The sequence below is a fragment of the Chrysemys picta genome, chromosome 1 (genome assembly GCF_011386835.1).
Source record: "Chrysemys picta bellii isolate R12L10 chromosome 1, ASM1138683v2, whole genome shotgun sequence".
Classification (NCBI taxonomy): domain Eukaryota; kingdom Metazoa; phylum Chordata; order Testudines; family Emydidae; genus Chrysemys; species Chrysemys picta.
Window position 1 is genome coordinate 299,954,248 of NC_088791.1, and position 22,178 is coordinate 299,976,425.

The 22,178-nt window shown below is 41.0% G+C and overlaps 1 protein-coding gene across 5 annotated transcripts in view; it reads left to right on the forward strand.

Annotated features, from left to right (window-relative positions):
* VPS36 (vacuolar protein sorting 36 homolog) overlaps window positions 1-22,178 on the forward strand; it is a 72,202-nt gene that overhangs the window by 44,473 nt on the left and 5,551 nt on the right. Inside the window, exons 1-11 of one of the 5 annotated variants that reach the window (XM_005305621.5) lie at window positions 1,977-2,379; window positions 3,295-3,363; window positions 8,959-9,029; window positions 10,926-11,040; window positions 11,983-12,072; window positions 13,936-14,022; window positions 18,436-18,468; window positions 18,586-18,663; window positions 19,216-19,350; window positions 20,439-20,504; window positions 21,183-21,247. In XM_005305621.5, coding sequence (XP_005305678.2) covers window positions 2,284-2,379; window positions 3,295-3,363; window positions 8,959-9,029; window positions 10,926-11,040; window positions 11,983-12,072; window positions 13,936-14,022; window positions 18,436-18,468; window positions 18,586-18,663; window positions 19,216-19,350; window positions 20,439-20,504; window positions 21,183-21,247 — 905 coding nt within the window. In that variant the 5' untranslated portion in view covers window positions 1,977-2,283. Of the gene's footprint in view, window positions 1-1,976; window positions 2,380-2,489; window positions 2,677-3,294; window positions 3,364-8,958; window positions 9,030-10,925; window positions 11,041-11,982; window positions 12,073-13,935; window positions 14,023-18,435; window positions 18,469-18,585; window positions 18,664-19,215; window positions 19,351-20,438; window positions 20,505-21,182; window positions 21,248-22,178 lie in introns of those variants that run through there. The other 4 variants (XM_008168039.4, XM_065581267.1, XM_008168041.4 and 1 more) reach the window with 4 other exon arrangements.

Genomic DNA, 22,178 nt, shown 5'->3' on the forward strand with positions numbered 1-22,178 from the left:
TACCATTAAGGTGAACTAGGCGGTTGCCTAGGGCGCCAAGATTTGGGGGCGCCAGAAAGCAGTGCCCCTAATTTTTTTTACAGCGTTCCTACACCCCCTCCCTGAGCACGCCATCGCTGCTCCACTTCTCCCGCCTCCCAGGCTTGCGGTGCCAAACAACTGATTGGCGCCGCAAGCCTGGGAGGAGAATTAGAGCGGGGGCGGCATGCTCGGGAAGGAGGCAGAGCAGAAGTGAGCTGGGTTGGGGAGCTGCCGCACGGCTCCCTGGAGGCGGGAGCTGCCACGGGGGGGGGGCCTCAGGGCGCGGGGGGAAGTTGCTGCGGGGGGGCGCCTCAGGGCGGAGGGGGGGGGCGGGGAGCTACCCCAGGGCTGGGGGGCGGGGTGCAAGGTGGAAGTTTCGCCTAGGGCGCGAAACTTCCTTGCACCGGCCCTGCTTGCTGAGTATTTTGCCTTTGTAATAAAGATTTGTTAGACTCATTTTCTGAGTAAGCAAATCTCAATCTAATACCTTCCACAGGAACAAGCTTGCATCCCCATTCCCTGTCATTCTACTCCATCAGCTGAGCACTTCAGTTCTTTTGTGATGAGGTCCATGTGTTCATTCTAACTAATTATGGCAGAGATGGAGCTGGTCCTATTTCCCTTTAAAAAGGACCGTTCACACTGTGACAATTCTGTGGACACTTTCACACTGGGGATTGGATTGGAATGAGAGGCCCCAATGCAAACACCTACACGTGTGCTTAATTTTACTACCCTGAGTAGTCACAGGAGCAAGTTTAAGCATGGCGTAAGTGTTTGCAGGATCAGGGTCATATGGAATGTTTATCTGATAGGCTCCAATTCTGCAAACTGCTGTGCCCACATGCAACCCCATTGTCTTTCCTAGGGTGGTATATAGGCACAGTAGTCTGCATATACAGATCACAATGTCACAGTTGGATTATATTTATTTATTGTAAAATGCTTCGGAGATGAAATGGGCAATATGAACTGTTTGTGGGAAAAAACACCCATTTATGCTCCACACCTATGCCCTACTACTCACCATGATCTGCTGGTGTTATTTAATACCTTATATATTATTCATACATATTCATTCATGTATCCATACATATCATTTTCTTATAAAATAGACCTGGACCTAGGTTTGATCTTCCCCAGAGTTTCGAGTGTCCAGCAGCTGCTTCAATGGTTGGTCCATTCCATTCACCAGGTGCTAAGTTTGGATTTGTACAGTAACTCCTCACTTAAAGTCATCCCGGTTAACGTGTGTGGCTCTGTCTCTGTCTGCCCTGCTGTCTCCCCTCCCTCCATTCGTGCTGCCTTGTAGAGTGTGAGGCTACATTAACAACGTGTTAACCCTGGAGGGCTCAGCTGAGTGCTAATTCATCATTTAGCAGTGAGGCATTCCCTGGGAAATCTTCCACCCTCTGACTCCACCACCTCAACTAAGCTACACAATCATCATTGCTGTGTACAGTATTAAATTGTTTAAAACGTATATGTGTTTAAAACATATATGTTTAAAACTGTGTGTGTGTATATGTATGTATATAGTCTTTTGTCTGGCGAAAAAAATGTCCCTGGAACCTAACCCTCGCTATTTACATTAACTCTTATGGGGCAATTGGATTCGCTTAACATCGTTTTGCTTAAAGTAGCATTTTTCAGGAACATAACTAATGTTAAGCAAGGAGTTACTGTATGTTGATTTCTACACAGTTGAGGGAGTGTGATGGAGTATATGCCCAGCTGAATAATTTGGATCTGGGTCTGAACTTCTTTAGGATATCAGATTCTGACTCCAAGTGGCTGGTTTGGCCTAATCTCCAATTAATATCTACAGCTCTTGGACTAGAAATTGAGCCAGGACCCTGGAGCCCAAGTGCCTGAATTTTGGGCACATTCAGACCCAGAGAGGCACTGTGGCATCCAGCCTCTCTCAAGAGTGTGTGTGGGGATGACTCCCCCCCCATTAGGGAAGTGCCTATCCAGCTGCGGGGCCCGGCTTGGCTCCCGGGCCCATCTCTCCCGCGGTCGCCTCGCTGCCCGGCGCTCTCGGGGGTGGCTCTGACAGTCACACCCGCACTGGGCCGCGGGGGCGACAGGGTGGTTTGGGGCCCCACACGCCGAAGCCTGGCGGGGCAGATGGCGGCCAGCAGAGGGCGCAGCGCGCTGGGTTAGGACTCCGGAGGAAGCTGCAGCCGGACTAGAGGGCGGGGAGGCGGCGGCTGTGGCCTGGTGGTGGCAGGGGGTCCCCGGCCGCTGTGAGGCGCCGCCATGGACCGGTTCGCGTGGGCCAGCGGCCTGCTGGAGATGAACGAGACCCTGGTGATCCAGCAGCGCGGGGTGCGGCTCTACGACGGGGAGGAGAAGGTAAAGGGAGCGCCCGGCTCGGGCCTAACGGCGGCGGAATCCTGACCACCTCCCCCCGGCCTAGCGATCACCACCGGTACCCCGGGGAGGGGCAGCCGGGGCACCCCGCCCAGGAGCCCCCGCCGCTCAGCTGGGCGCCGCTCTGGCGCTGGCTGCGCAGGGCCTCTGGGATGGGCCGAGTCCCCCAGCTGAGTGCCCCGGAGCCAGCCCTGGCCGCCCCAGTGCGTCTCTCTGCCGGTCGGGCTGTCAGCGCCTGCCCCCCTTCCAGCCCCAGCGGCTCAGTGGATGGAGCTGGCGGTACCTGCCCCGCTTTTACAGGCAGGAAGCTAGGTCCTGCCGGGTATTTTTGATGCGAGGGTTGCTTTGTGGTAGACCAGGAACAAACTCCCTCTTCCTTTAGCCTGTAAAGTGCCTAGACGAAATGGAACCACCTGGTGGGTCAGGGAGGGGTTCGGACTGGACACCCAACGTGCTGCTTTAGTTTTTAACTCCTTTCCCTAATCACAGAAATGTAGGGCAGGAAGGGACCCCACGTTAGTCCTCTGTCGCATGCTGCATGTCTGCACTCCCAGCGGGGCAAAAAACCCTGAAACTCCAATAACCTTGTTAGAAACGTAATGATATTCTAGGGCGTTGGTACCATAGGGAAGGGAGGATCCTGCCGGGTTTCCTGGGGGAGAGTTTATACAGCTGAAAAGGAAGTTTGTCCATATCAGTGTTATCCTTTTGTAATAATTCTTTTTGTTGCTTCATCAACTTGGCTCGCTGTGCTACCAGCAAAAACAGGGTGTTCTCAAAATATTTGATTAATCAGGGTGATATATTATGACAATATGTAATGCTTCAAACATCAATGTTTACCCAGCTTGTTTGTTAAATTTGTTGTTAATTTAGTATCTGTTTTTTCTGGTCTAGGTAAAGTTTGATACTGGGGTATTGCTACTTAGCACACACCGACTGATCTGGAGAGATCTGAAAAATCATGTAAGTACCCCATCCGTTCTTGTACATGGGTTGGCTATAAATTCCATAATAAACCATAGGTAACTTTTAGTGATGCGACTGTGCAAGAAAGAACTAATTTTTCCGAGACTAAACTTTTTTCCTCCCTGTGTAAGTGCCTTATGCTCACAACATGGAGAGGCAATATAGTACAGGGGAGTCGCATCTTACGCGGGGGTTAGGTTCTAAAGTCAGCGCGTAAGCCGAAAATCACGTATAGTCAAAATTACCCTTGAAAATCCCTTAAATCGCCCATAAAGTACAGTATACCGTACATGGTTTTGTGTATACAACCCTGTACAGTAATATGTATAAATGTATACAGTAATGTACAGCATATAATAAAGAGTACATATGCAAAATATAATTTTACAGTATTTTTAATTACATAAAAGAGAGAGAGAAACAGAAGAATGAAAGAATAAAAAAGGAAAACAGTAAACCTAACCACTCACCATTCATCCTGGATATTCTTGCTAGTCTACGACGACAGTGATCATGGTGATACGACGACTATGACAATGGTGATGCGATGACGATGAATGATAACGATGATGATTAGTACAGCGCCCGTATAATGAACAATGAGATGATGAAGATGGGCGCTGTACACACTCCAATGACTAGTCTTCCTTTTCCCCTGACAACACTATTGGTGGGGGGTTCGTCAGGGCTTGATGTCGATCCAGGAGATGGAGGTGACGGAGAGCTTGGATGACAGAGAGTGAGTCATAGACGAAGTGGTTAGCTCTGGTTCAGCTCGAGAAGTTGATTGCGTAGGCTCATCTGCTGTTGGTTGTTTTTTTTCTTGAAAAACATAGTGATCAGCAACTGTCGCTGTTGTCTCTTGAGCTGCTCAAACATTTCTTGTTATGGTCTCAAATTGTTCATAATACTGTGTGTGATTTTGAGGCTTCATTCCATAGAGGAATTGTATTCAGAAATTAAATCATTCAAGTGTTTCGCTGCTTGGAACACTTCAGCAAATTTATGAAGCTTCCAACTTGCTGGCTCTTCCTGTTCGTCGTCATCATCTTCGTCTTCTGTAGACAATTTTATCGGTTCCTCTAACTCTTCGTTAGTCAATGTTTCTCTATGGCCCTCAATTAATTCTTCAATTTCTTTCTCAAGGATGTCGACGAAGCCATCTCCGCCCACTTGCCTAGCCACCTGAACAACGCGTGTCACTTCTTTGTCAATGGTCAGGAAATCCTTAAAATCATTCACACATTCTTTCCATAGGTTTTGCCAACATGCATTGTCTGTTTCAGGCTTGATTGCATCCATTGCCTGTTTAATATAAGTGATGCAGTCGGCAATGTTAAAGGACTTCCAACACTCCATCACATTAAGATTGGGATCAGCATCCATAGTGCTACGTATCCATGAGAATATAAGCCTCGTGTATGTGGCCTTGAAACAGCGAATCACGCCTTGGTTGAGAGGTTGGAGGATGGAGGTGGTATTGGGAGGGAGAAAGACGACTTCAGCATTGTTATGCACATACCGGAGTGCCTCAGGGTGGCCAGGAGCATTGTTTACGATCAGCAACGCTTTAAAGTCAATTCCTTTCTCTTCTAGGTACCGCTTGACCTTCGGAATGAAACACTTGTGGAACCAATCCAGAAATAAGGCTGTCGTCACCCAAGCCTTTTTATTTGATTGGTGGAACACAGGCAGGAGATTTTTGTTCTTGCCTTTTAGGGCACGGGGATTTGCAGCCCTGTAGAGTAAGCCTGGCTTTATAAATGCCCATACGCATTGCCACAAAACAACACAATCACATGGTCTTTAGCTGCTTTGAAGCCAGGGGCTTGTCTTTCTGATTTCAAAGTGTAAGTGCGGTTGGGCATTTTTTTCCAGAAGAGCCCAGTCTCGTCAGCATTAAAAACTTGTTCCAGAAGATAGCCCTTTTCTTCTATGATTTTCTTTAATTGTTCGGGGTAGGCTTTTGCTGCCTCTTCATTGGCAGATGCAGCTTCACCAGTAGTCTGCATGTTTTTGAGGTTGAAGCGGTTCCTAAAACCGTTAAGCCAACCTTGGCTGGCTTTGAATTCCTTCTCATCATCAGGCTGTCCCTCTTCAACAGGAGATTTGAACAGCACGTAGGCTAAGAGCCTTTTCTCGCAACGTTTTGCCATTGTCTTCCAGCCATAAGTTTAATGCCTTTTCAATCTTCACTAAAGTCTTATCACGCACCTGGCTCGTCACCTTAGCAGTTATTGGAGCAATTGATGCCACGGCTTGACGAATTTCTCTCTCTCGAATCTTGATGGCACGGATGCTAGATTCATTGCGGCCATATTTACACGCCACGTTGGAGACCGATATACTGTCTCTCAATAAGTCCAACATAGCCAGTTTTTTCTCCAGCACTGGAACAGATCGCTATTTCTTCAGTTGAGCACCAGATGAAGTAGTTGGCTTGCGTATAGGGGCCATTTTGTACGAAAAATACGTATCTTTAAACACTAGAATCACACTCAGCGCGGCGAGATGCTCACACTATGAGAGGCATGCAGGAACTGAGACTGACTGAGGGAACAGCAGATTCACGTCTCCCATCTCATGCTCATTCTGGGGCATACGCTCATTGAGTGGAATGGTGGGTGGAATCGCCTGCACTACTGTATTTAAATTGTTATTTTTCTTTTCTTTTTTTTTTGCCGAGTGCGTATAGTTGAATTTGCGTAAGTTAAATGAGCGTGTGATGCGACTCCACTGTATGATTAACTGGGGTTGGAAATTTTAAGATAATTTACCAACATGTTCATAGCCCACTTAGTAACTTAGCTAGTTGCTCTTCAAATTCTTTCTTGGCCTGTTTTATTATACTTTTATACTTGAATTGCCACAGTTTATGCTCCTTTCTATTTTCCTCATTAGGATTTGACTTCCAGTTGTTAAAGGACACCTTTTTGCCTCTAACCACCTTTTTTTACTCTGATGTTTAGCCATGGTGGCATTTTTTGGTCTCTTTCTGTTTTATTGATTTGCTGTGTACATTTAGTTTGAGCCTCTATTATGGTGTTTTTAATAGGCTCCATGCTGGTTGCAAGCATTTCCCTCTTGTGACTGTTCCTTTTCATTTCTGTTTGACTAGCTTCCTCATTTTTGTGTAGTTCCCCTTTTAGAAGTTGGGTTTCTTTGGTATTTTCCCCCTACAAAAATGTTAAATTCAATTACGTTATGGTCGCTATTATTGAGCGGTTCAGCTGTCTTCACCTCTTAGACCAAATCCTGCATTCCAATTTAGGATTAAATCAAGAATTTCCTCTTCCCTTGTGGGTTTCAGGACAAGCTACTCCAAGATGCAGTCATTTAATGTTTCTAGAAATTTTATATCTGTATCATTTTCTGAGGTGCCATATACCCACCCAGTCAGTATGGGGATAGTTGAAATCTCTCATTATTATTGTGTTTTCTCCCTGAGCATTTCACAATCACCATCCTGGTCAGGTGGTTGGTGGTATATACCTACTGCTATACTCTTATTGCTCAAGCACATTCTGCTTTTCTACAATCAACACTCACGGCTGAAAAAGGGCAGGGATGGGTAGTAAGATTTATTCTCTTCCCCAGCATACAAAGCAAGAGAGAATCTGAGGCTGTGTACTAGAAACTGTTATCCTTGAGACTGATCCCCAATTGTTCAAGTTAGTAGAAATCCACAACTCCTGAAGATCAAAATCAAACAGAAATATCATGATGGAAATCCCTGTCCGAAAAGCCCATTGTCACTGCAAGCATCTTCTTTAACAAAGCCCTAGAAGACAGGATAACAAGAAGTTTTGAGGCCACCAAAAAAAAAATCCTTATTTTGGAGTTGTGACTAGAATTCTGTTGTAAACCATACAGGTTTGCAAGGCTTTGGGTCACAGCCTTGAAATGTCCCTGAGAGCAGGGTATTACCAAGGAGGGGGGTCTTATGCCATAAATTCCTTTCCCATTTCCTTTTTCTCACCTTAAAAAGCATGAGAACAATGGGGGATGGAGCAACAAAACTCCCTAAAACTAGTCAAAATGCTGACAGAAATGAAAATTAAACAGAGCTGATGAAGTCCTGAGTTCTGTTCATGCCCTGTCTCTGTTGTTTCTTTTTTGCATGGTATCAAAGTAATGTTACTTGTAAAATTTATACAAGTATTACTCACAAAAATAACTATGTCAAAAGAACATTATTAAGGTTACAAAGTCAAGCACTCGGTTAGGAAAGCCAGAATTAAGGTTGTCTGTGCAATCATAATTTGACCCCCTTGTGGGTATGCATTATGATAGTCTTTAAATACATGATGACATACTATTTTTTCCACAGTCTCTACTAAGCATCTGCAAACTGTGATTCTTCAAAAGCTTGTAACTTAACTAAGTATGGGTGGATTTTCACAAGGATGGCAAACGGCATATCTCCGACCCAAATTTCAAGTCCCTGTTCCAAAAGATAGGGGTCCTAGAGCTGTTTAAAGGAAAGGTTCCAGAATTTTTTAACATGGGCAAAACAATATATTTTTTCCATAACCTTGTTTTAAGAAACATCTAAACTGTTTTGGCTGAAATTTTTCAAAGTAATTCAACCTGAGGGAGACAGCACAGAACATTTCAGTCCAAATGGTTAAAGTTTGGCAAAATTATAAGCAGAAAACAGGGTCTCATAATGGGAAATGTCAGGCTACTTTAGTAATATCCCCACTGATCATTATTTTTAGATACTGCATCTTCTGTGAAAACAAAACTGTGACAAACAGCAGCAGCGTTTTATAGCTGCTATATGGTCATGTACCATATGTATTTGGTCAGTACAGGAAAACGCTGTGATTTCCAAAATACTAAATACTGAATTCTTCCTAGTTTGGTGCATAGCACTGTTGTTCTAAGCTGGTGTTAATGAGAATGTTGGGCATTAGAAAATAAGTACAAATAAATTCTGTGATCTCAGACTCCCACTGCACCCTTAACCCAGCTGTCTGTCTGTATCGCCTCCTTTTGCTTCTTTATCAGAATATTTTATCAGTGGAGTGTAACCTGCAAGGAGACCTTTACACTTCTAGTCAGTTCAACTGTTTTTGGATTTAGGAAGTTAAAAAATGGGTTCTCTACAAGAAGCAATTGTTACCTTTTGTCATTGTCTTTGCCTACATGATGCCAGCGTGTAAGATCTTTGTAGTTGGGTCCTTGACTTACCTGTATGTGAAGCATCTAATTCTTTTTGACCACTCTACAAATAATAATAAATTTGTATACTACCTAAAATGCCTAGAAACCCAGTGGCTGAGATAAGGACATTGTGTCAGTCCTAAGTCCCTTTCTTGTCTGATTATCTAACAATTGTAACTTCATGTTCACTTTTTAGTTTTCAGTTTAAATTCCTTTTTAAATAGTAGTGTAAGGATAATTTTCTATTGCAACCAGCATAATCTTCTATATGAAATGGCTTTTGGGAGAACCTCCTACAAATATTAGCACTGTTGACTTTTGTTATTTATTAAGAGGACAAAAATGTATTTTTGTTTTGTTTTTTAACAAACCATTCAAGAAAATAGCTTTTAATTTCTAGTTATTTTGTGTTGCTTATTTTAGGAATGCTGCATTGCTATCCCTCTTTCTCAGATTGTCTTCATTGAAGAGCAAGCAGCTGGGATAGGAAAAAGGTAAGGTGTGTGTCTCTATCACTTTGGAAGCTTAGGCACATAGGTTATGTGCCATTCTCAAGATCACACAAGAAGTCTGTGGTAGAGCCCAGGAATGTAACATAGATGTCCTGATTCACAATCTATGAGACCATTCTTCCGCTCTTACAATAAGATACAAGGATCAAATAGGGCAGTGTTTCCCAAACTTGGGACGCCGCTTGTGTAGGGAAAGCCCCTGACAGGCTGGGCCGGTTTCTTTACCTGCCGCGTCCACAAGTCTGGCCGATCGCGGCTCCCACTGGCCGCGGTTCGCTGCTCCAGGCCAATGGGAGCTGCTGGAAGCGGCATGGGCCGAGGGACATACTGACTGCTGTTTTTAGCAGCTCCCACTGGCCTGGAGCAGCGAACCGCGGCCAGTGGGAGCCGCGATCGGCCAGACCTGTGGACGCGGCAGGTAAACAAACCGGCCTGGCCCGCCAGGGGCTTTCCTACACAAGTGGCATCCCAAGTTTGGGAAACACTGAAATAGGGGAGAGGGTCATTATGAAAAATTGTATATGTGTTACTTGATTTGCTAAATAATTACCCTGTAATCAGTGATTAAGTTTGTGATTCAGTCTTCTGCTTCGTAGCAATGAATAATTGGTTTTATCTCACTTAATCAGCAGTGCCGTGGTGATAGGCTAATGTTCAAATTTAGGTCTCAGACCAGGTCTCGTGCTCTGCAAGGCTGGTTGGGGATAGGAACCCAGCAGAGGACCATCCTGCTCAGTTCTCAGCAGATGTAACTTACACCACCATCTAATTGATACTGAAGGAGAGACCAATAACTGGGGCCCTCTCACTTGACAGATAATTAGAGTTGTATGATACGTATGCAATAAGAGAGAAGTTAACACGGAAGGAAAAATAAAGCTTTTATGAAGAAGTTTGTCTGGTCTACATCTGCTTATGTCTGTGTCCTGGATGTTATAAGCAGATCAAATTGCTGCAGCCTGCGGGGAGACATTATCCCAGTAGAACCATACACTGGGGCTTGCGAGATCTCGTGCTAGAGGATGTGACTAAATAAGAGTATTGACAAAATAGATATATTATTAAAGTTGGACAAGAATAATAGCATTATTGTGATGAAGTGAGATGGGCTATTATATTTGTTATAATATGGGTTGTTTTGCTGTTGGGCTTCATTCTAGACCATGTTGCTTTCATGCATATGTTAGCCTAAGATGTTGGTTTTGGATGAATTCATATGCAAATTCTTCTGCTGGCACACATGGTGAGATAGCAACAGAGGGTCCTGTGCCACGGGACCCTCTGTTGCTTTTTACAGATTCAGACTAACACGGCTACCCCTCTGATGGTGAGATAGGTTAAACATAATATCGAGACCTTTTTATTTCCATGAGAAAGGTAGTGTGTTTGGGCAGCAGCTATGAATCACTGTAAAGCCTTTGGGGGTTATGTTGCAGGTTGGAAGCCTTAATCAAAGGTACCACTTGACAGTTTGTAGTTCAATTTATTTTTCAGAAATCTTTGTTTGAACTTCTAATATTTATGCTAGATCACCTTTCTGAGAGTTGATTGTACCTGTGTTTTATTATTAGTGTGGTTTTACATTTTTTTATGGGTTACAGTATTTTTAATATGAAAATTCTAGTATAGAGATAAAATATTCTCTTTTATATTATTCTATTATTAACGTTATTTAACGTACTTGACTTTTATGAAAATCCTGAAGGATTATCTGAGATGTTCTGAATGTAAAATAACCATTAGTTTTCTGGGGGCTTAGGTAATATAGAACTAGATTAAGCTTTTAAACCTGACTTGCACAATTAAGAAATATTATTTTATAAATAAGGGATATATCTTTTTTTCTCCTCCTTGCTCTCTCCCTACACCTTTCCTTAGTGCCAAAATAGTGGTTCATCTTCATCCAGCTCCTTCAAACAAAGAGCCTGGCCCGTTCCAGAGCAGCAAATATTCCTACATCAAACTTTCTTTCAAAGAACATGGTCAGATTGAGGTATGTGTACATACAGTGCAACCATATAGGTGGGTTGTTTTGTCACAAATATTTCTGCTCTCCCTGTATTAGTGATACTATTAAACTTGCAGTATTTGCTGTGGAACTGTGTGTGTAGGAGGCCCTGTTGTCAATTAATAAACCAAGAGTCGGCAACCTTTCAGAAGTGGTGTGCCGAGTCTTCATTTATTCACTCTAATTTAAGGTTTTGCGTGCCAATAATACATTTTAATGTTTTTAGAAGGTCTCTTTCTATAAGTCTATAATATATAACTAAACTATTGTTGTATGTAAAGTAAATAAGGTTTCTAAAATGTTTAAGAAGCTTCATTTAAAATTAAATTAAAATGCAGAGCCCCCCTGACTGGTGGCCAGGACCAGGGCAGTGTGAGCGCTACTGAAAATCAGCTCGTGTGCCACCTTCGGCACCCGTGCCATAGGTTGCCTACCCCTGTAATAAACCATCACAACCAGCTAGCATTAACCCCAACTAAATGAATGGAATTACTCCATTGCAATTCCATCCACATGGCTGGATTAACAAAATCTTATGATAACAGCAAATAACTGTTATCATGAGATTATCTATAATAACTGGATTGCTCAATTTTATTTTTAAAAAATCACCTTTGGACAGATACTGAGCCTGGAAATTTCAGCCTCGTTAAGTGAAAGTTTTGGAACGTTATGAATGTTTGGAAATGTGTTTAGAATGGAAATAAGTAATCATGCACGTTTAACTAACAATTGTTACAGCTACCATTGAAATGTATATGATTGCATGGTTTGTAACATTTTTTATCCTAAAAAATGAAAAGTCCAGCATAAATGTGACGTTACGGCATTTGATATTCAGTGGAATTTGTTTTGTTGATCACTGATGTTAAAAATACTCAAAAATATTCTACAAAACTTAGATTGACTTTTTTTAAACATATGCAGTTCTATAGACGGTTGTCGGAAGAAATGACACAGAGGAGATGGGAGAACATGCCTGTGTCTCAGACCATTCAAATTAACAGAGGTCCACAGGTACTTATTAAATCCTTGATACTCTCTTCTGTATGTTAGACTTAGGTTCAGATCTCCAGTCTATTGTGTCCATTTTGTGCTGTCAACATAGCCATCACCTACATCAGCTCCCCCCCCACCTCTGGCATTCTGAGGTCAGAAAGGGGGCATGGCAGAGTGGAACTCCACCATGGCTGCTTTTCCACTGGCATAAACTGGAGCTGTTCTCTTGCAGTTCTCCCTTGTGCTGGGGCTGAGTAGCTGGGTGTCCTCACTGCATCTGAGAAGAGCTCCAACACAATTGGGAACCTGCCCCTTAGATTATGTAGTTAAATGCATTCAAAATAGAGTTAATGGTATTCTTGGAATGGCACAGAAGCGAGGAAATTCTAATTTATGAGTGAGTATGGTGTTTGGTTTGATGTGCCATTTGTAGTCTTTTAATTATGCCTAGGTATTGAAACTCATGATGTAAAATAAGCACATTCTGTGTAGAAACTTCTACAATATGAGACACACAAGGAAGATGAAGGATGGAGTTTCAGCCTTAATTTTACCCTTTCTTGGTTTTGTGGGTTCTAGACTCTTGACATTGCTTTAATATAGTTGTTTGGAGCCTGTGTGCGTCATCTGTGTGAGTAGCTATGATTTAAATGGACAGTTTTGATTATTGGGAATATCTTCAAGATGTGTGCCTATTAGATTGCTTTCCTTCATCTGTTTCTGTATTTTGAAATTATAAACTCTTTGGGAATATCTGTATTTGGAAACTGCTGGTGACATTTTGGGTACAGCCATCATATAAATGAGTTACAGCAGGGAGGATGGTGCTGTTGTCAAAGGTGACAGAGAATAGGAGGGGACAGAGAGTTGAATTTGGCAATGTTAAGTTTAAGTTGCCCATGAGACATCTATGAGAAGATGTTGAGACTGGCTGAAATACAGATTGGATGGAAATAGGTCAGGAATGGAAAGGTAGATTTGCACATATTTATTTAAAGGTGGTAGTTGAAGCCACGTGTGCAGCTGAGATTGCCCAAAGAAAAGATGTAGACCAAGAAAAGGAGGGGATCAAGGACTGAGACTTCTGGGACACAGAGAGTTGGAGAATCTAAAAGAATGAGCAGAGAGATGGTGAGAGAACCAGGAGAGGATGGAAACTCAAGGGTTTGCAAGGTTTTAAGAAAAGTACTATTGAGTATCAAAATCAATGGGGAGGACAAGGAGAATGAGGGTGGAGTTAGAGACCTGGAGGCTAGGCCAGGAAGAGGCTGATAAATTTCATATGACTCTCCAATTTAGTAAAAGGATATCACCCCATATGTTGCATGTATGTGTCACATACTATTTGTATGACGCAATATCAATAAATGCGGTGAATGTTCTACCTCGTACCCTTCTAAATCTCCCCTCAGGGAAACCTATTCAGACTGTGATGGAGCAATGGGGAGAACAACTTCCTAAGTCCAGGATCCTCACTGAAAATGCTCTACCTCTAGGCTTGCTCCAGTTAGACTAGGGAAGCGTCAGTTTGAGCATCCCAGCTTATCTCTACTGTCTGTCTATCATACAAGAGATGCTATGTTCTATATCATTATACTAACAGTTTAAATAGCGTGTTTGTCATGTAGTATTCTGTAGCAAATCTATATTCAGTGTATTTTTATTATTTGTAAAAAGTTGTTATAGATAAATTATGACCTTGATTTAAGGAATGTTATTCAGGAAATTAGATGTATTGTAGATCATTAACAATCATTACATTTTACTTAGTTCTTTGTGGGACATTTTCCTCTGTTGTAAATATAAACTCTTTCACAGGGAGGTGAGAGAACTCTTAACATTTCCTTCCTTTTCTTTTCTTTCAACTATTTTCTTTTGCAGGCAGGAAGAATAAGGGCTGTAGGAATTGTAGGTATTGAGAGGAAATTAGAAGAGAAGAGAAAAGAGACTGACAAAAACATTTCTGAGGTAAATACTGCTCAAGTTTCAAGGTCAGCCACCTGCATTCTCTCAGATTTTTTCTTCTAGATGCAGCGGGGTACTGTTTCATTGTAGAGAGTTTTAAAATTCTGAACCGATTACACGTGTGTAACTTACAGTTATGTCTGTTTAACTGGCTTATCCCAGGTGTTTAAGAATATTTCATTTAAATGCTCCCTTTCAAGAAGTCCATTCATTGGCACCAAATGCTTTCTGGGTTTATGGATTTCAATACAGTTGAAAGGCAAAGTTCAATGGCCTTTCATCGGGGGAAACAGAACAAAGAGCCTTCTACAGAAAGGGACCAGTCCAATAAGACTATTCTCTTAGCAGGTCTAATTATGGATCAGTTGAAGATTAGATATTCATTTACCAGGTGTATTGTTCAAAGGGGTTTTATATATGTAAATAATTATTACACAGTAAATGTATCTAACAGAAATTCATATTTTTAAATTTTAATTTGAGTTTATAATTATGCATGGCAAAGTGTTCAATAATCAGATGTCACAGTAATTTCTGCAAAAATATTGGCCAAAGAGAAAACAACCGCTTCTCCCCAAAACAGTTCCATTGTTGAATTTGAGATATTACATGTACAACAGAAGCTTATTCCTCCCCTCCCCACCTCATTCTCTTCCTCTTCTTAAAATCCTTTCAACCAGTGTTTCTTAACCTTTTTGATACAGAGACTGGCTTGCTGCCTTCCTCAACTGTGTCAGGGAGATCTCAGGGACTGGCACTGGTCCACAGACCAGTAGCTGAGAAACACTGCTTTTGACACTATATCTAATGGAGCAATCCTGAGATTGCAAATAAAGAGAAGATTATACTGGTTTTGTCACAGTAATAGAGATGGATTTGAAATATCAAGAAGTCCTCATAAATTAACTATAACAGATTCATTCAGATGGCAACTGTTTGTATCACAACATTGCAAAATAAAAAAAAGACCTCACAGATCCAGTTTACAGGAAATTTGTACCTGCTTTGTGAACACTTTTACTGTGATCTTTCAATTATTACTAGCATTAAAGGTTTTTATTGTTTGCTCTGTTTTTCCGCCTATTTATGAAGCAGGTAATGAATGAAGTTACTTGTGTATATAATTCAAAAGGTATTGTCTGGTTATTTTTTCCTCACTGACTTTGTCAGAGAGTAAAAGAAATCCATTTGTGTGAGTTGTATGAGCAAAGGAAAAACGTGATTTGTGAAATCCTGCCTTCCCCCAGCTTTAAATGTTATAAATGACTTAATTTCAAAAGTGGTGCCCTGGGTTCCACGAAAAGGTTTCCTGCATCTGCTGTTCGCTGCTGATAAGAATCCAGTTCTTTAGCCTTTTGTTTATCTGAGGAAGTTCCTGTTAGGTGTGTGCACATTCCCCTTTGTTTCCAGGCCTGCCCTGAGTGAATCGGTCAGAGGAGAAACTATACACAACATGCTATTTATTTAGCTAAGTCAAGGATTTTTTTTTTAATGGGTGATGTTTTCATGCATGTTGTTGAGATTGGAGTTAAACCAGTAAAAGCCTGGATAAAAGCTTTTTGTTTGTTGATATTAAAATTCAATATGGTAGAAGCTCCTTAATTCATGCTAGTGCCTGAGAGACACATTACGAATTTACTGAATTTGGCAAATTATCAAGTATGTCAACAAATACCTTTAAAAGAAAAGACACTGTATCACAAATATCTGTGCTCTGACAATGGTAATTCATTATTCTATGGGAATATATTATAATTGCTTTAACACTCCATATTAAATTTTTGCCAAGATGTCTGGGGAGTGATTGTCATTTGACTACAGTAACTCCCCACTTAACGTCCTCTCGCTTAACATTGTTTCGATCTTATGTCCCTGCTCAATTACAGAACATGCTCCATTTAAAGTTGTGCAATGCTTCGCTATAACGTTGTTTGGCTGCCTGCTTTATCCACAGCTGGCAGCCCCCCATCAGCTCCCCTACGCCCCCCGCACAGCGCCTACCGGCAGACCCCGCAGATCAGCACCTTCCCCCGCCTCCTGCCCGCGGCAATCAGCTGGCTTGTAGCGTTCAGGAGGGAGAGGGGAGGAGCGAGGACTCGGCACGCAGGCTCCCCCTCCCTCGCCTGCCCCCTGAATGTCACAAGCCAGCTGATTGCCGCGGGCAGGAGGGAGGGGGGAGGAGCGAGGATGCGGCGCACATCCCCCCTCCCTCCTCTGCCTCCTGCCCGTGGCAATCAGCTGGCTTGCGGTGTTCAGGAGGGAGGGGAGGGAGGGGGAACCTGCGCGCCGTGATTGCCGCGGGCAGGAGGCAGGGGAGGGAGGGGTAGGAGCGAGGACGCGGCATGCGGAGTAAAGGGGGGGAGGGAAAAAGAGGCGGGTTAAGAGTGGGGGTTTGGGGGAAGGGGTGGCATGGGTGGGCTGAGGATTGAGCCCCCCACCCCTGATGCTTGCAGAGTAGGAGAAGCTGCCGCTGCTGCTGCGCAATGTGCTTCTCCTAGCCTACAGCACCTTCAGCCTCCTTGCCTGCCTCATTGTCTCCAGTGTCAGTGGGCTGTGCCTGTGTGGGGTAAGGCAGGGGCACCTCCCAACTATAGTACTGTACTGTATGGCAAAAAAAAATGTCCCTGGAACCTAACCTCCCCATTTACAGTCATTCTGATGGGGAAACTGGTTTCACTGAAAGTCGCATTTTTCAGGAACATAACTACAACGTTAAGTGAGGAATTATTGTATGTGGACTAGCAAGAGACAAGCTGGGTGAGGTAATATCTTTTATTGGACCAACTTCTGTTGGTGAAAAAGACAAGCTTTTGAGTTACACACAGAACTCTTCTTCAGGATTATCAAGAGTCTACTGCGTAGATCTTTAAATTAAATAGAAGCCATGCTTTTGTTACCTTCAGATTAGACTATTAAATCGTTGATAGCTTGGGACCATAGGCTCGCTACATTTGCGGTCTGTAGAGGTGTTCTAGCTGGGTTGCCCTCTTTATAAAAGGGAGGTGCTGCCCTCACGGATCTAGCTGTGATGGTTCTAGGGTTCTGGGACTCCCCACATGCATTCACACACACACTTGGTCCAAAATAATCTAAATTAGTGACCACCTGGACACATTGCAAAAGCCATTTATTAAAGAGATTTTGAAGGAGGGTTGAGGGTATGTCCCTGAGAGGATAAAAGTGCCTTTCTGTGGCATTGATATATTGACAGGCTAAATTCACTTTTTCATGTGTATGTTATGCTGCTGGGTGGTCATTGTTATGTAATTGTAAGTCTGCTTACTTGTTAACACACTGAGAGCATTTGTTTGTTTTTTATTGTTGAAATAAAATATGAAAAAAGTGAAAGGCTTATCTAGTGTTATGTGCTCCATATAGCAATTTTTATATTTGAAAACGTCACAGCTTTATTAAAGTAACTTGTATTTTAAAAATCCTGAAATAAATCATTGTCCTGTGATGGAAATCCAAAATTTTACATGGTTTTTGTGGAAAAGTTCCATAAAAGTTCATTGTAGTAAAAATCTGATACTTTATAGAAATATTTTAATTTCCCCTTGCTTTTATCAGATCTAGCAAGTACAGCTTATATCACAGGTACCTTTTATCTAATAATCCATCTCATAAGCCTGATTTCAAACAAGCCTTAATTGGGATCTTGTTTTGTGTCAGCATAATTTAGCTCAGTTAGACATCTATGTTCCTAATTGCTTCTGAGAATCAAGTATTTAGATGCATAAATTTTCCCCACAAATAATTTTCAAAGCTTTATGTCTCGTCAATTCAGAGTGGTGTGAAACGAACCTAGCAATCCATCTCCCTTGTTATTTCCAAATAAAGTGTGATCTTGCCTGCTATCTTAGCAACGCCTACTGATAAAGGCAGAATTGTGATGTCACTATGAGCATTTCCACAGTTGTACTGTGGGCTCTCCACTGGCCAAAATTAGATTATTGGTGTGTGTGTGTATGTATATAGGTATGAATAAAAAAATACACCTCATGTTTTTAGGAAGAAGGGGTAAACTTGATTAATTTAATTTATTTCAACTCTCAGTACTTTATCTCCCAGCTCTGTTATTTACATTTTGTAAATCAGTATTAAGTAGAAATTAGTATGTGTGTTCCATGCAGGAAACCATAGAATTGTTTTACTTTCCTGTATACTTTCTGTTGTCCTTTTCTTGTCTGATTTTCATTATAAGCTCTCTGGGAAGGAAAAGTGCCTGTTTGTAAATCAGAGCATGAATTTCAAACTCTAAACAGTTTGAAATGAAAACGTGCTGGTCTAAAGCATTAGGTGCCCTAATATTGTTCAGAATTCTTAGAGTTTGGGAAGATCATTGGAAAAATTACTTCTTTAAATCATTTAATTTCTTTAGGCAGACTATATTATAATGTCAATTTTTCATTTTAGGCTTTTGAAGATCTCAGCAAGTTAATGGAAAAGGTATGGGATGTGACATTTACCAGCACATCTATCTACATTTATACCAGTTATCTAACTTTTAACCAACATGTCTGAATACACTGCTGAAATTTGACATATTTGTGTGTGTTTTGGTAGGCTAAGGAAATGGTGGAGTTATCCAAATCAATAGCTAACAAAATTAAAGAAAAACAAGGTGACATCACGGAAGATGAGGTAAATATGCTTTCTTTCTAGATTTGACGAAAAGGTATTTTGTGAAATATCACTGTGTAAACTAAACAGCTATTGTGGTGATATTCATAATGTAAGTAAATAATATTTTACTAATGTCCCGTTGTTTCTTAACTTTTATTTAATGAAAAGCTTTCTTTATACAATATATCCGAGCAGTGGGGAGAGAAGACAGTCCGTCCATCTGAATCCTTGTTTCAAAGATAACTAGTATGAAGTGATTACAGGATGTGCATGTCTCTTCCCCACTTAGTTTACTTTAAAAGGGGTCAGAAATGCTGGCTCTATTAACTAGAAGACGACAATTTTCTCGTTTTCTTTTGGAGATTTCAGTGTCCCTTATAAATTTCTGAAGACTTGTGTTCAGCTTGCCACCATTTTGATAAATTTATATTCTGCCCAATAGTTGGCATTGTGTTTTTTCAAATCTCCCAAAAGGCATTGAAGTCTACTATTAAAAATAAAAGTGTAAAAGCTTTTTTTAAAAATAGAACTGTGAAATGACTGATGCAACTTACTTTTCTTTTTATGTAGACTATCAGGTTTAAGTCTTATCTGTTGAGCATGGGTATAGCTAACCCAGTTACCAGGGAAACGCATGGATCTGGCACACATTACCATATGCAACTGGCAAAACAACTAGCTGGAATACTACAGGCACCACTAGAGGTAAAGCACCTGAGATGCTCTTTTTGTGCATGTACATGAGTTTTTAATGCAATGCATTTCAGTATCATGGACCTTGACAATGTCTCTTTTCAAGATCTAAGACTTCAGTAATGCAACCTCCAATTCAGCTTTTAGAGGAGTCATCATTTTGCCTTTTAAGAACATTTATTCTCTTTCTCAGCAGAAATATCTAAAAGGAATTATGGGAATTTATATTTGCAGTAATGATTTCTCATCTTCCACATATCAGAGTTTGTGTGATAGTTCTTCATAAGTCTGAATTAGCAGTCTCTTTTCCTTGCGACTGTGGCTACAGAATTTACCCCTTGCCACAGAATTGTGCTTCTGAATCTAAGCTATTATTTTAAAAAATATGTTTCTGATCTATATGGTTGCAATGCTAACTTTGAATAAATGAATAATCCATAAACCAATAAAAGTTGTCTTCCTTGACTCAAAAGTATGAGCAGCCCCATTAAGCACAATGGATTGCTAACTCTGAAACCTACAAATAACAGTTTCAATGTAAACTTCATATATATCACTGCTATAATGCTGGCTACTATACAGATTTTATTATCAGATTTTCTATTTAATTCAATAAAATTTCAGTTTTTAATGTATGTGAAGCTTGCCTCTTTGAAAAAGAATGTGCACATTCAATATGTATGTGAAACTCACATACTATCTCTTTAGATTTTTTTACCTTACATTATGACCCTGTAAGTTCAAAAACCAGAAGCTTGATAAATTGGTTAATAGATTTAATATAATGAAATTCCATGTACTTTTACTCTAACGTGTATTTTAACCTTGAAATAATTCACAATTCTTGAATTTTAGAATTCGTATTCTGCTATTTGAAATTATTAAAGAAAATTACAGTTTGAACACTGACCTATATTTTAGATATCATTGGTCTTGTCTGTGTAGGTTTTTAAATAAAGCTCATAGTTTATCTTTTCTGCTTTAATATGTCACGTGTTGCTTAAAACTTTCATCCATCCAAATGTTTTATTATATGCAAAATAGTGTGCTCTGTGTTCTAGGTTAATACTATTTCACTTATTGGCCTCATGTTTCCACAGGAACGAGGGGGAATAATGTCACTTACAGAGGTGTATTGTCTGGTAAACCGGGCTCGGGGATTGGAGGTAAGGGACTGATTCTGTGGTATTCTTTGACAAAATCTGCTTGAGAAGGTACTTTAAAGAAAGAAGTGTCAAACAAATCTTTAACTGTCCACCACATGCAGTCCAACTCCTTAAAATGATGGATGAATTGCTGTTCTTGTAATGGAAAATGGAGCTTTTGGGGGGGGTGGAGGGCTGGGAGGGGAGGTTCTCCCTTCCCTTCCCTTCCCTTCCCTTCCCTTCCCTTCCCTTCCCCCGTTAATATTTAATCTTTGGCCATCTTCCATAGTATGTCATTCTGATGTGCCACTCCTGTAGTACCAATAAAGGAGGATGAGAGCTAGCATAAGAAAATGAAACATACAAAAACAGGCAAAATAACAGGAGGGACAGACACAGAAATAATACAAGGGGGTGGGGGGACCAGTAATCAAATAAATTACCTGAAGAGAGAAGTCATGAACAGAGTAATGTAGAGAAGAATAAGAAGAGAACAGAAAATGGAGTGTAAGGGTGAGAGAAGGCTGCAGGACATGGGGTGGGGGGGAGGGAAAGATGAAAGGCGAAAATGCAATCGTGCACTACATCGTTGCTTGTTCTGTTATTTTTTTCATCTGTAGTTGTCTGTTTTGCTTCTGTGTGTGATACTGTGTATTTAACATGTAAAATGTGAGTAAATATGTTCTTGTTTTTAAATAGTTGCTCTCTCCAGAAGATTTAGTAAATGCTTGTAAGATGCTAGTGGCACTGAAATTACCCCTAAGGTAAGAGTCCTTCATGTGCATTTCTAAATAAATTGTCAACTGTGGACCCTTGAGTCCCTTGCACAGACACAGTCTTGTGAAATGCCTTACCTTCCAAAATCCATTTTAATGTAAAATGTGAACCTATTTCTGTGTGTTACTTAATCTTCTAAGAGGTCAGTCAGTATTCATTCAATTTCCTATGTAATTTCCTTTAAGTTCATAAATATCACTTGTCTGTTGATCCAACTTACAAGGACCCTCTTGCTGTACTTTGTGAGCACCTTGTACTCTTTAATATATGTTTATCCTCATAACACCCCTGTGAGATAGGTAAGGATTGCCTCCATTTTAGGAATGAGGAACTGAGGCACTGAGAAACTAAGTTATTTGCCCAAAGTCACACAGATAATGAGGAGGGAATTGAACCCAGATTTCTGATGTCCCAGGGTTGCACCCTACCTATTGTACCATCCTTCCTTTCCACAGATGTGACCTTCAGAAATAGTTTCACAGGGTCTTTCTTCAGGTGCAGTTAATAACACTAACACATACATATGTCCACCATTGTTTTACAGCATGAACAGAACTTACGTTTCATGCAAAACTAAATTATGTGATCCCTAAAAAATACAATTTAAGTTCCTGGGGTTTTATCTGCCAAACGTATATTTTCAGGATGTGAAAATAAAACCACTGTGGTGCATTGCTAATATCTTTGTTCACTTTGTTCAGTTAATTATTCTTCTGTTTTCATTTGTGAAGATTCAGCAGTTGATTTTTATGTTGTTCAGTTTCGTTTTTTCAATTTTTTTCTTTTAGTTATTACAATAGATTGGTTGACATGTTATCACGTTAGATGTATGAAACTCAGAGACTGCTAAAATACACACGTTTTTCCGTTGTTGATTTGCAGATTTGGGTTTTTTTGGTCTTTTCCCTTTGATTTTTA